Source organism: Tamandua tetradactyla, chromosome 25 (genome assembly GCF_023851605.1).
Source record: "Tamandua tetradactyla isolate mTamTet1 chromosome 25, mTamTet1.pri, whole genome shotgun sequence".
NCBI classification, from domain to species: domain Eukaryota; kingdom Metazoa; phylum Chordata; class Mammalia; order Pilosa; family Myrmecophagidae; genus Tamandua; species Tamandua tetradactyla.
The window spans coordinates 28740548-28752997 of record NC_135351.1 but is presented as its reverse complement, the minus strand read 5'-3'; the positions used below and the strand labels follow the sequence as shown (position 1 = coordinate 28752997).

General features: G+C 39.4%; 1 protein-coding gene across 4 annotated transcripts in view; it reads right to left on the bottom strand.

The window, feature by feature from the left end:
• The window catches only part of CARMIL1 (capping protein regulator and myosin 1 linker 1), a 338321-nt gene that overhangs the window by 58351 nt on the left and 267520 nt on the right, over positions 1–12450 (bottom strand). For all 4 annotated transcript variants that reach the window (XM_077143786.1, XM_077143787.1, XM_077143789.1 and 1 more), the window contains exons 27-28: positions 3519–3694; positions 346–433 (exon numbers count right to left, since the gene is read on the bottom strand). In XM_077143786.1, coding sequence (XP_076999901.1) covers positions 346–433; positions 3519–3694 — 264 coding nt within the window. The remainder of the gene's footprint in view (positions 1–345; positions 434–3518; positions 3695–12450) is intronic.

Here is a 12450-nt window from a genome sequence, read left to right as displayed (position 1 = left end):
CAGTCACATTAGAGAACAAGAAAATAAACTGCAGATAAATAATCTAAAAAAATGTTAATATTAGACCTTACTCTCAACATCATCTCTTACCAAAACTTTTTACCCATGTTATTAATGAACAACAAGATTTCTGGATACCATCACTTCTGTTTCCACCTGTCATTCCTGCCGGAGAAATTCTAACATGCTCTAGAATGGCTAGAAGCATGCTAGAAGAGGAAGGAAGAAAACTAAGAGAGAAATATAGAAAAGAAACTTCAGCCCCATGCTGGAAGCTGTCTTGTATCACAGCAGAATGGAGATAGGATATTTGATATTCATCACTGAATAACATCCAGCACTCACCAGTTTATGATGGCAATGTGAGAGTGCATCCAGGATTTCGTCCACAATTCGGTCAGACAGGAAGGAGGCCACTGTCAACTTCACTTCACTACATGACATCAAAAAGACAGAGTAGCAGCTTAATTTGTGCAAGAGGAAAAAAAAATCACCCGCTTGATAAGGTTCACTCTGTGTCCACCTTTGAAAATGGAGAATAAGAATGTGCAAACAGGGGTAAGGATTTCCGAAAATAAGACTTAAATGCTGCCATAAACACACAGGTCATAGACTTTCTTTATCAATTTCAAAACTCAAGATTTTATGGTAGAAATGAAAAGCATCTGCACAGAGACAAACTTAACGGGAACCATATGCACCATGTGGCAAGGAACACTTCCATCATGGACATAAATGAAAACAAAGCTGAACTGGACCGGATAAGAACTTAGTCTGGTTGTTAAGCCTGTGTCACTTTAATATGCACACACAGCAACACCCCTTCCCAGGTTTTTTTTTTTCCCCTCACCAATCAATTATATATTCTATAATTATATTCTACTGCTTCTGCTTTGACTTATCATCATACTTTGAGTAGTACAAACTTACTGTAATCTTGCCTTTTATGAACAGGCAACTAAAATGTTTAGTTTTGATGCCTCATGTCTGACCTCTAAAAGTTGCCTACCCCCAAAATACAGAGTGCCTTTAGTTTTCACTAATAAAGGTTTTGTCAGATGGCTGGCATATTAGCATTTTAGCACTTTGGTATTTCCCAGTATGCAACTTCCAGGTGCTTTTCTTCAAGTTTGAACAACCCCTTACATTTAAAGATAAATATGCTAAAGAGATATAGGTTCATGTTCAAACACTGTTTGAAGTCAACATTTTTTAGGTTTTTATCAAGGGAAAGAAGTTATCAAAATAAAACTATTTAAACCTAAAGCTAAAGTTGAGAGCACATTTCGTGTAACAGAGGAAAACCTTTCTAACCTAAAGGCAATCATTTGCATTGAGATTTCTCTGCCCAGAAAGGCTTCTGGTGGTAGAGAAAATGAATGGGAAGCATTAACTCTGTGATGCCAGTCACAAAAAACTTTCCCGGGATAAAGATAACAGCAAAAGGGTGTTTCTTTCATTCCTGCCCCTGAAACAAGGTCTTGCCATCTATATGTTTTATCTAATACTTTCTTGTATTATTCCCCAGAGGTATCTGTTGAGAAGATTCATAGGTTTTCTAACTTAAAATAAATTTTGCCGGGTCTTACCCCAAACCTCCAGAAGAGAGGCCTGAGAGTCTAATGATAACAAGTACTTTTCTTTTCAGGCATGTTTGGGAATTTTCCTTCCTCATAAAACAATAGTTTGCATCTCTCTTTCTCTCCCTTCCTCTCTCTCTGAAGGTGAGATGGGATGGTTTATCTATTTCAGATTGCAGCAACAAAAAAGAAAGACTTAAAAATGCAATTACTTCTAAATGGGCCAGGTCTGTTCCATCATTTTGTTACTGACAGCTTTACCTCCCTACTGATGGAGCTTTCAGTTTGCCAAACTTTTAGGGGAAATGGATCACCTGAACTTGCACGTGAACACCTGCATCTAACGCTTACAGGCACAGGTGGATGCGCATACTTTCATTCTATCCGTGCTCAGGGTAGTGCACTATAAAAAGCCAAATAAGGAGTCAATGGATGTCATATAATTGATTCATTGATGTAGGGAGTACTTTGCTATTACTCAATTTTCAGAATTTGCCCATTTTCAAGGGAACTGACCACATTTGACAGAATTTGTTATTCCAGGTAAAGGGCATTAAATTATGATCTAATGGTGGTTCAATCTATCTTTGTGTTTTTGTTTTTGTTTTTTGGCATGAGCAGGCACCGGGAATCGAACCAGGGTCTCTGGCTTGGCAGGTGAGAACTCTGCCGGCTGAGCCACCATGGCCCACCCTCAATCCAACTTTATGAATGAATGGTGGCCGAACTATTTTTCTCTTTAATATTTAAAAGGAGTCAATGAAAAATTTTGATACTACAGGTTACAGAACTATGTAAACATATCTAATGAGAAGCAGAGTTCACAAGGTCTCTAATCTATAGGGGCGGAGGATGTCCCATAAACTCTCCAAAGTCTGTTTTCATGTCTCAAGTCCTTCCAATCCTTTATAATTCACCTGAGTAGCTACCAGGGGTTTTTATAAGAAGTTGACAGCTGCATCTTAGACCTATGACTGTCCAGCTACTACACAATTCCTACATTTTCAAAGTCTTATAATCTAGCATTCAGGTAACCAGCCTTTGATATGTACAAAATAATGATCTAATCTTATGGCTTCTTGTATTTTGACTCTCATTTTCTTCTTAGGCTGTCATTTAGTCCCATCAATATGTGTCACCCCCTCCAGCACCCCCACTCTCCAATTCCTAACTCTCTGGATAGGAGCTATTATTTTTGCTAATCTAAATACTCCTTGAAAGATGTATTAATGGCTAAAATGGGAAATTAGAAATGTTACTGAACTTGGTTTGGCGTCATCCTAATCCCCAACTAAGAAATCTGAGAATCATCTGAGCTGTCATGTAATGCTGCTGATCATCCCAAAGTCACCATGGAAAAATTTAAGAACGTTTGCTGGTGCTCACAGATTTTAAATATCCATTTCTTGGCATATTTTTCAAACCTTTTCAGACAGAAATCTATGTCAACACCCCCAAAGCACCATTAACACACACATAATCTCACAGACCCACTGAAATAACCCTACGGCAAAACATGCTAAGGTCCTGGTGGGCATCTTTTCCTATTTCTAAGCTGTGCATTTCTCCCAATAGTAGGATGGCAAAACGCAGACTGACTTCTGTCCTCAAGCTAATGATTTATAGAGGCAAAAGATAACTTTCAGAAACAAAGAATAGACATTACAAACATGTACTCCCCTCTCAAGAAGAAAACCCTTAAAGAGAGTGGATAATTAGATGCTCTTAAATAATGCAGGCATGTAAGTGGTCATCTTATTTTGGCACTATCTAAAACCCACGCATTTATGCACAGCCATGCTTATACACAGCCTGTGTCTGTCTGACATGCCTAACCACATAATATTCGGATAAAGCCAACAAAACATGCGTCCAGCTGCCTCGACTGTGCATTCACGGAAACTGCATATCCTGGCTGTACTCACACTATAAACGTACCTAATTTTGTTAAGGATATCAACTCCAGACTGCTCCAGCAGGACATTCTTAACAAAGGTACGTGGAATGGAAATCTTTTCAGTGCTGGCATGAATCAGGTCTTGTCGAATGTGGGCTTTTTTCATCACATTTGGGCAAAGATTCTCGGCAGCATCAACCATGGACTCAAGCAACACCTGCAATGCAGCACAGGGAGGGGAGAGATATGATGACACTGCAGCTGAGTGCTCGGCCATAAAACCCAGGAGCTTAGAGAGGACGCCTGAGCCCTTGGGGAACGGGGACACACAGCGTCCTGGGGTGTGATCAGCCATTCCAAGCTGCCCCTGGATGGCTGTGAGGGGGGCATGCTCCTGCATCGCAGGCAATCACTCTAAGTCAGACACCTGCAGGACCCCACAAACTTCACTCTTGCATCCTAAGTGTTGTGTGTTGATTTTACTTAATAGAAAAGCTTTGGTGACAAGATTAAAAAGAGAGGAAAAATCAAGCCTTTACCACTACTTTTCATTCCAGAATTTTTCTCCCTGGTTCTAGAAAATAAAATTACAGATAGCCCCAGGTAACATATCACTTATGAACTCCTGTGAATCCTCAAATCCCAGAAATCCCCAAATTAGGATGAATCATTCAAAATCTCTACCAAAACTGCTGTAGTAGGAAACCAAAGAAATTACTGCAGTCTTTCCCGTTATCAAAAAATGTTTTTTTAATTTGGTAAAATAATAATCATAGCAATAAATGTGCCTAATAATGGTCAATACTGTTTATATGGCACTTTACAAACCACATTCATAACACATTTATATGGAGCCCTAGAGTTTGAAAAAAGTTTTTGTGTATTTTATCAGATTCATGATAATTTTACAATTGAAGAATGTGAGACAAAGGGAAATTAAACAATTTGCCTGAGGTGACATGGCTAGTTAAGTATGGAAAGGGCATGGGCCTTTGTAACCAACACAGTTTGAATCCTAGCCAAGTGACACTGGTCAGTGGCTGATCTCTCATTTTTACTTTCCTCATCTAGAAAGTGTCAATACAAAATATTTTTTGCCTCATCGGACTAGTGAGGATTAAATGACAATATACATGTAAAGTGTTCAGGACAGCGTCTAGCACACAATAAAAGTTCAAAATATCTCAGATATTATTAATCTCACTTCAGAGGCCCTGGATTTTATTGATAAGAACCCAGTTTTTGAAAGCCAGGCTTGGCTCCTATTACTATTTCATGTCAACAAGGACCACTGTAGCATGGTTACTGAAAGCCTAGCACAGTTCAGCTCGCATATGCACAGGCAAAGCGCAATCCCACAAGTAAACGCTCTCACTACACCGGAGGGTGGGCAGTGGGCTGGCTCTTGCGGGAAACTGGGAGAAGAAAGGTGAGAGGCATCCACTTGAGAAGCTTCCAAAAGCTACTAATATTTTGACACGAGCACTGTTAAAACTCTGCTGAAGTTCAATTCTGGTTGTGCAATCACTGAATCAGTACGTTATTCTAAGAAAGTTCCAGCACCAATCATCTGTAAGAGACACAGGTAAACTGGTTTGAGAAGTATTTTTCTATTTGACCTAAGAATAAACTTTCTATTCCAGACTGAGTAGAAGTCCAAAGCTCCTGACATGCCCAGTTTTGATGGTCATATTCATCACTGAATCAGTGACTTCTTGAAAGGACTCCTGCATTATTGGGCTAATTTAGTTGGAAAGAACCCCAGGCCTAAAGAGAGGAGGTTTCATTCAGGTTGTAGGTCCTGACAGGAAATTTGGGGAGAACATTAAGTGAGGAGCTTAACCTTTCTGGATCGCTGTGTTCTCACCTGAAAAAAAATGATTCCTAAGGTTTCTTCCTGCTCTACAAGTCCATGATTTTATGGCTCTGACCCTGAGGTCACATGCCAGCTGTAGGCACTTATTTCTACAGATATTTTGTAGTTTCATTCCCTACCACCAACTCTATTACCAATACTGACCAACAATATAATATAGCAGTTTAGACTCTACAAAGTAATTTCATCCATGATTTCCTTTGATTTGCATTAGAAGCCTGTAAGTGAAGATGGGTTTTAGCGTCACTTTTTTATAGAGGAAGTTGGAGCTGAGAGGAAAGAAATAACTTGCTCAAGGTCACTTAGTTGGTACCAGAATAGGTGAGACGGGAAGTCTTCTGTGTCCTACTCCAGTTATCTTCCAGTGCCCCTGGCTCAGTGGAGGGAGAATATCCCTTTCCTCTCGGTTACAAGTTTCTTTCCGTATTCCTTGAATTCAACAGCGCCTGAGGTTGCCAGGATGGACTCTGTGGTGGCAGGGCTGGTTGAAAGCGGGGAAACTTCCACAGGATAAATTTTTATTTTATAAAATAAAACCTCTCCTTTGCCTCAAGCCCTCAGGCCCAGTCCTTGGAAAAGTGTCTCCTTCCAAGTTCCACAACGTTGCTGCCCATCAGACCCTATTCTTCAACCCTCACCTTCCCACACCTTCAAATTACTGCCTCTATTCCAGTAACTCCCGCCCACATGTTTATTTACAGCCACATGCGTAACACACATGATAAAATGTATGTATAATACAGCCTACTCAGCATTTCTACCAGGACGTTCTTCCATAGAAACGTCAACCACAACAGGTTTGATCCTCATCCAAACAGCAATTACAACAGCAAAATAAACCCTCTTTGCTAAGCTCTTTAGGGAAATGAATGGCATCAACTTAGGTGAGACCTTTGCAAGTCTCCCTAGACTCGATCTACCTCAACCCCCTCCATCACCTTAATCTCCAAAAAAAACCTGTTAACGTCACTCCTAGACATTTCCTCAAATGTGGAAATACAATAAAAAGTATACTTTAGCACAGAAATGCCTGCAATCTGGTGGCAGTTTAACTTTTAGCCTCATTTCTTGCCATCTCTCCTTAGAACTATCTATTCATACCAAGTTACAGTTGCATTGATCCCACGATCAAGGCTCTGTTTCCACGCTTTATATGCTGTTCTCTTGGCCCTGAATTCTCTCCACATTCAGCTCATGTATTACCTCTGAGAAACTTTCTCGCTCCCCTCCTCCCACTGGACACAGGTTATGTGTGATAACCCTCTTTGGTGATTCCATAACGCCCAGTAAGGACCTTATTCTATATGTATCATACAATGGTCAAGAATTCAGTGACTTTTCAGAAACAAAAAGGTAAATATTATTATACCTTACTCCATACTTATGTACTATATGGATTAATAATAATATACAAACTCAGAAAACTGAAGTCAAGCGCATGGGTTGGGTTGGGGGCTATTGTAAAGGTTCCTAGATTCTAAGCTCCTAAAGCAGTCACATGAATTAGGAGTTGTAACTGATATTTCTAAATTCTGAGATACTGAGTTATCCTGTATAAAACCTGGTTGTTCCCTGAAGCTGTGGGTATTTATGTGACATCTGAGACTCACAATTAGAGCACTGAAGCTGTGAAAGTCAGCATTATCCCATTCAGCAACTGTTAAAAAAAGCTGCAAAAGTGATCAGACTTCATCTAGAGATATGAATGAAGCTGATCTAGACAGGACAAAGATAAATCAGAATACTGGGTAAAGAATGATATGGCCCATATTTTTGAACTTCAACCTCTGTGCGAGAGAGATCAAAGGGAGAGAGGTTTATTTATGCAAAATTTATATTTTTGTAGCACATTATTTAACTCATACAGTCCGCTTACTTGGACACTATAATTACATGGAATCGAACAGGGCATGAGATCCTGTTGGTTTGTACAGGTTAGTGTGATGCCCTGATATATCCCTGAATAATTTGGCCAGAGAATTTAAAAAAAATTGCAAAGTCCCCTTGGGCACCTGGGGAGAAAGGAGGAAATATTGAGCTTCTCTACGTGGGGAATTCCTGATATTCTCGCAAGCAGTGGGGGCAACAAATTCAGTAGACTGAGCCCTCAATCTTGGGGCTTATTCCTACAAAGGAGAGCCTCTTTTTTTGTTGTTGTTGTTTTTTGTTTTTTGTTTTTTTTTTGGCTTTAACAAAGGGGATTTATTAGGTTACAAATTTATAGTTCTTAAGCCATGAAAATGTCCAAATTAAGGCATCAACAAGAGAATAACTTGACTTGAGCCTTGATTCCATCCAGTTTTCTCTGTCACATGGGAAGGCACATGAAAACATCTGCTGACCTTTCTCTCCTGGGTTGGTCTCAAAATGGCTCTCTCAGCTCCTGTGGGTCCTTTGGGTTTCTCCTGGGGCATTTTCTTTCTCTGAGTATGTGGGTCTTCTCTCAACTTCTCTGGGACAGACACTGAATTTCATCTCTTAGCTTAGGATCTCTCAGGGCATTTTCTGTCTCCAAGCATCTGTCATCTCTCTGCTCTCTGAGCTCTCACTGTCAGGAGAGCCTCTTTTGTTGCTCAGATGTGGCCTCCCCCTCTAAGCCAAGTTGGCAAATGGACTTCCTGCCCTCCCCCCTACGTGGGACATGGCTCCCAAGGGTGTAAATCTCCCTGGCAATGTGGTATCTGACTCTTGGGGATGAGCAGGGAACAGGCATCATGGGAATGAGAAAGCTTTCTTGACCAAAAGGGGGAAAAGAGAAATGAGACAAAATAAAATTTCAGTGGCTGAGAGATTTCAGAGTTGGGAGATTATACTGGAGGTTATTCTCACACATTATATAGATAGCCCTTTTTAGTATATGGTGTACTGAAGTGGCTAGAGGGAAGTACCTGAGACTGTTGAGCTGTGTTCCAGTAGCCTTGATTCTTGAAGAAGACTGTATAAGTATATAGCTTTTACAATGTGACTATGTGATTACGAAAACCTTGTGTCTGATGCTCCTTTTATCCAGGGTATGGACAGATGAGTTAAAAAAAAAAAGGATAATAAATAAATAAATAATAGGGGGAAATAAAGGGTAAAAGCAAATAAATAATAGGGAGAGATAAAGGCTAAAAAAAGGGGGAGGAGACAAAGGGTAGATTGAAATACTGTGGGTCAGTGGGAGGGAGGGGTAAGGGGTATGGGATACACGAGTTGTTTTTTTTTCCCTGAAGTGATGCAAATGTTCTAAAACTGATCATGGTGAAGAATATTGAACTATGTGATGATATTGTGAGCCACTGATTGTACAATATAGTTGGACTATAGGTATGTAGATATTAATCAATAAAAATATTCATAAAAAAAGGAAAAAAGTGACTTTAAACCATTTTGAACCCCTTTGAGAATTTGATGAACACTCCTCCAGAAAATTTAGGCAAGCAATTCTCCATGTAATTTTGGGAGCTTATGGAAATCATGGAGCACGAGACTCTAGATGAAGAATTTGTACCAGATGGCAATTGTTTGTTTACTCTTGCATCTCTTCCATCAGATTTTGAAGTTATACCCTCTATCCCCAGAGCCTAGCACACTTCTTAAAACAAACTCTATGGAATTTATAAAAATTATCAAAAGTCCAGGAACCACTGAGTGTTGGTACCGAATAGTCTATCTTTTGATCTTTAATGCTATCTCTGTCATTTCTAAGATTTCATATATATGTACGTCTATTTTTGGGATCTCTGTTTCATTGGTTTGTCTACCCCTGCATCATATACTAATATATGGATTTTTTGATAAGTCTTATTATCTGGTATGGCAAGACCCTAAATCTTTTTGCTCTTTTTAAGTATCCGGGCTATTCTTTAGCACTGCTTTTCCACATATTTTAGAGTCAGCTTGCCAAGTTGCATTAAAAACTTGACATCATTCCATAGATGACTCTCAGACTTTGAAATCTAATAGATCCTACAGGGTTTCAGAATTGTTTGGGGCTTGCGACTTCTGTTTTCCTTATAATTTCTCCCTATGGGAATGGAAATGTTTATGCTATTGAAGTAGAATAAAATAGGACAACTATAAGTCCCTTGTTTCTTATCTAACTCCAAAGGAACTAATACCAACTGCAAACTTCAGCTGCATACTTTCTGGGACAAAAATTTCCCTCACGCCCCCAAACCTCCACAAACCATTGAAGCTTCCCCAAACCATAAAAGCTTGTAAAATTATGGACCCAAAGCAAATTCTTAGCTAGTGATAGGAAGCAGAGGGTCATAAAGATTGTTAGACATCTGCCCAAAGACAACAAACCATGAATTCTGTTAGCTATCTTCTCCTAGAACAAAGAAAACACCAGGTGTCCAAAGGTTCCTATAGAAACCTGCCACCAGTAAAACTTTCCTATAAAAGAAGCTAACCCACTCCAAGCCGTGCATGTACCTCCTTTGGGCATGCCCACATTAACCTCTTGAAAGTGTATTCTCTCTCTTCTTCTCTTTAATAAACTTTACTTATTCACAAAAACAAACAAACAAAAAAACCTGTTGTAATTTTATAGGAATTGCATCAAATAACAGAAGATTTTGGGAAGAACCGACAGCATGTGACACTGACTTTCTTATATATAAACATGGCATATATTTTAATGGGGTTTTAGAATTTCTTTAATCAAGCCTTACAATTCTTCTGTATTGAGGTATTATTATACATCTTTCATTTGATTTATTTCAAGGTTCATTATCTTTTCTGTTGCTCTTTTAATAGGGACTATTTTTTTATTACATTTTCTAACTAATTGTTGTTGCTATATAGAAATGCAATTAAAATTTGTATACTACTCTTTCTCCAGTAACCTTATCTTACGACTCCCAATAATTTATCTACAAATTCTTTAGTATTTTCAATGTAGGCAATTATAAAATTTGCAAATTATGATCATTTATTTCTTCGCTTTTAATCCTTATACTTTTCATTTATTTTGCTTGTCATATTGCACAGACTAAGACATTTATCTTTGCCCATTTCCTAATTTTACGACAAAATTCTCCCTCCTCCCCAAATTATTTCAAATTAATTAAATCTGGGCAGGCAATGGTGGCTCAGTGGCAGAGTTCTTGCCTGCCATGCCGGAGACCCAGGTTTGTTTCCCAGTGCCTACCCATGCAAAAAAAAAAAAAAACTAATTAATTAAATCTGAGATCTACAGGAAGGCTGACAAAAATAGGGCAATAAACTTCCCTCACCCTAAGATTTATCAATTGTTAACAATTTGTAACGTTCGCTTACTCTCTCTTTCTGAATTATTTCGAAGTAAACTTTGAGCATTATGACATTTCCCTACCAAGTGCATCAGCAGTTACCTCTTATGAGCATTGACTTGAATCCTATATATACCATTATCATATTTTAAAAATTTAATCACCTAATATACAGACCATATTCAAATTTCTTCAATTATTCAAAAACAGTTCTTCACAGCTTTTTTTAAAAACTCATGAACCAATCAAGATTTAATCATTTCATTTGGTTACCATGTCTCTTTAGTCTCCTTTAAATAGTCTCCCAACCTTTGGTTGCTGTTTTTATTTTTTATGAAACTGACTTTTTCTTTTTTCTTTTTTTTTTGAAAAAGAATGGGATTAGGATTAAAACATGGCTTTTCTAGGGTACATACATCCTTTCAAACCAGCACATTCCACCTTCTAGACCCTAAAAAAGACATGTTTTTTCCATATACAAAATACATTAATTCCACCACAATATCAGAACACTTTAAAGCATTTCAGTAACAATCAAATGCAATACAAGGTTAAAACCAGTACAAAGCTCATCAAAGTTAAGTACAAACACGGTCTGCACTCAGGCAAATTCTCCTATGTCTCTAGACCTTTGAAAGCTCATAGCAAGTTATTTGCTGCCAACATACAAAGGAGGAACAGTCATGGGATACATATTCCCATTTCCATAGGGAGGAAGGAACACAGAGGTCACCAGACCCATACAGTTTCAAAAACCCACAGGGCAAAGTCCATTAGATTTCAGTCTGAGAGTCATTTTTCGTCGGGGCTTTAGAAAGTGTCAGTCTCACTCTTTCCAAGAGCCTACCCAGAAGTCTGTCACTCTCCAAACACAATCTTGGGGGATATTCGGGAGACCACCTTTTTCTTGGTCCCACCCTCTCCAAGGATCGGGGCTGCACCAGGGCTCTCTGCCATCTCTGGGGCACACGCTCAACCCCTCCATGTGGTGGCAGCCAGGCTCTCCCCAAACCCCAAGGAATGTGCTTCACCTTCTCCAAGACCTGAGGCGGCATGACTCTTCCACTGCAACGAGGTGAAAGGCCCATCCTCTGCCTTTGGGGCAAACTCACCCTCTCCACGTGCTTGGGTGGATTCACTCTCCTGGCCCAAGGCTTCTTGACTTCAGACCTCAGCCTCCATGGTTTTGCCTCTGAAGTTATTTTTCCTCCAGTGTGTCCATTTTTTGAATCCCTCAGTCTAGACTGGCAGTGACTCTGTTTATACAGGTCCCATAGCATTCTCGTTGGCTATCTATGCAGTAGCCTTGGATCATGCCCATCAGACATAAGGAGTTTCCACAAATCCTTCCTGGATAACTCCATGTCCGATTCTGGCTTTCTCTGAAATGGCTGACTGGTTCCACATTCGGTCAAATCTTCATGTGGGGCACTATTCCCTGGGGTCTTCCTTCCTGGAAGCCCAGAATTTTCCAGAACATCAATTTATGGTTTCTCTGTACCCAAGAATTCAGTTCTCAGCTAATCTCTTTCCTGTCACATTTCACTATAAGCTGCGAGGAGAAACCAGGCTGCACTTTCCACATTTAATTTGGAGATCTCTTCTGCTAAATATCCAAGTTCATGGCTTTTAAACTCTGTGTTCCAGCTAAAGCCACTAGTCAATTTTGCCAAATTATCTGCTATTTTAAAATAAGGTTCGCCTTCCTTGCAGTTTGCAATAACACGTGCCTCATTTCTATCTAAGGCCTTATCAGAAGTATCTTTAGAGTCCACATTTCTACCAACAGTCTCTTCAAAACATTTTAGGCCTTCTCTATCAAGCTCCTCACAACTCCTCCAAAATCTTCCCCTTATG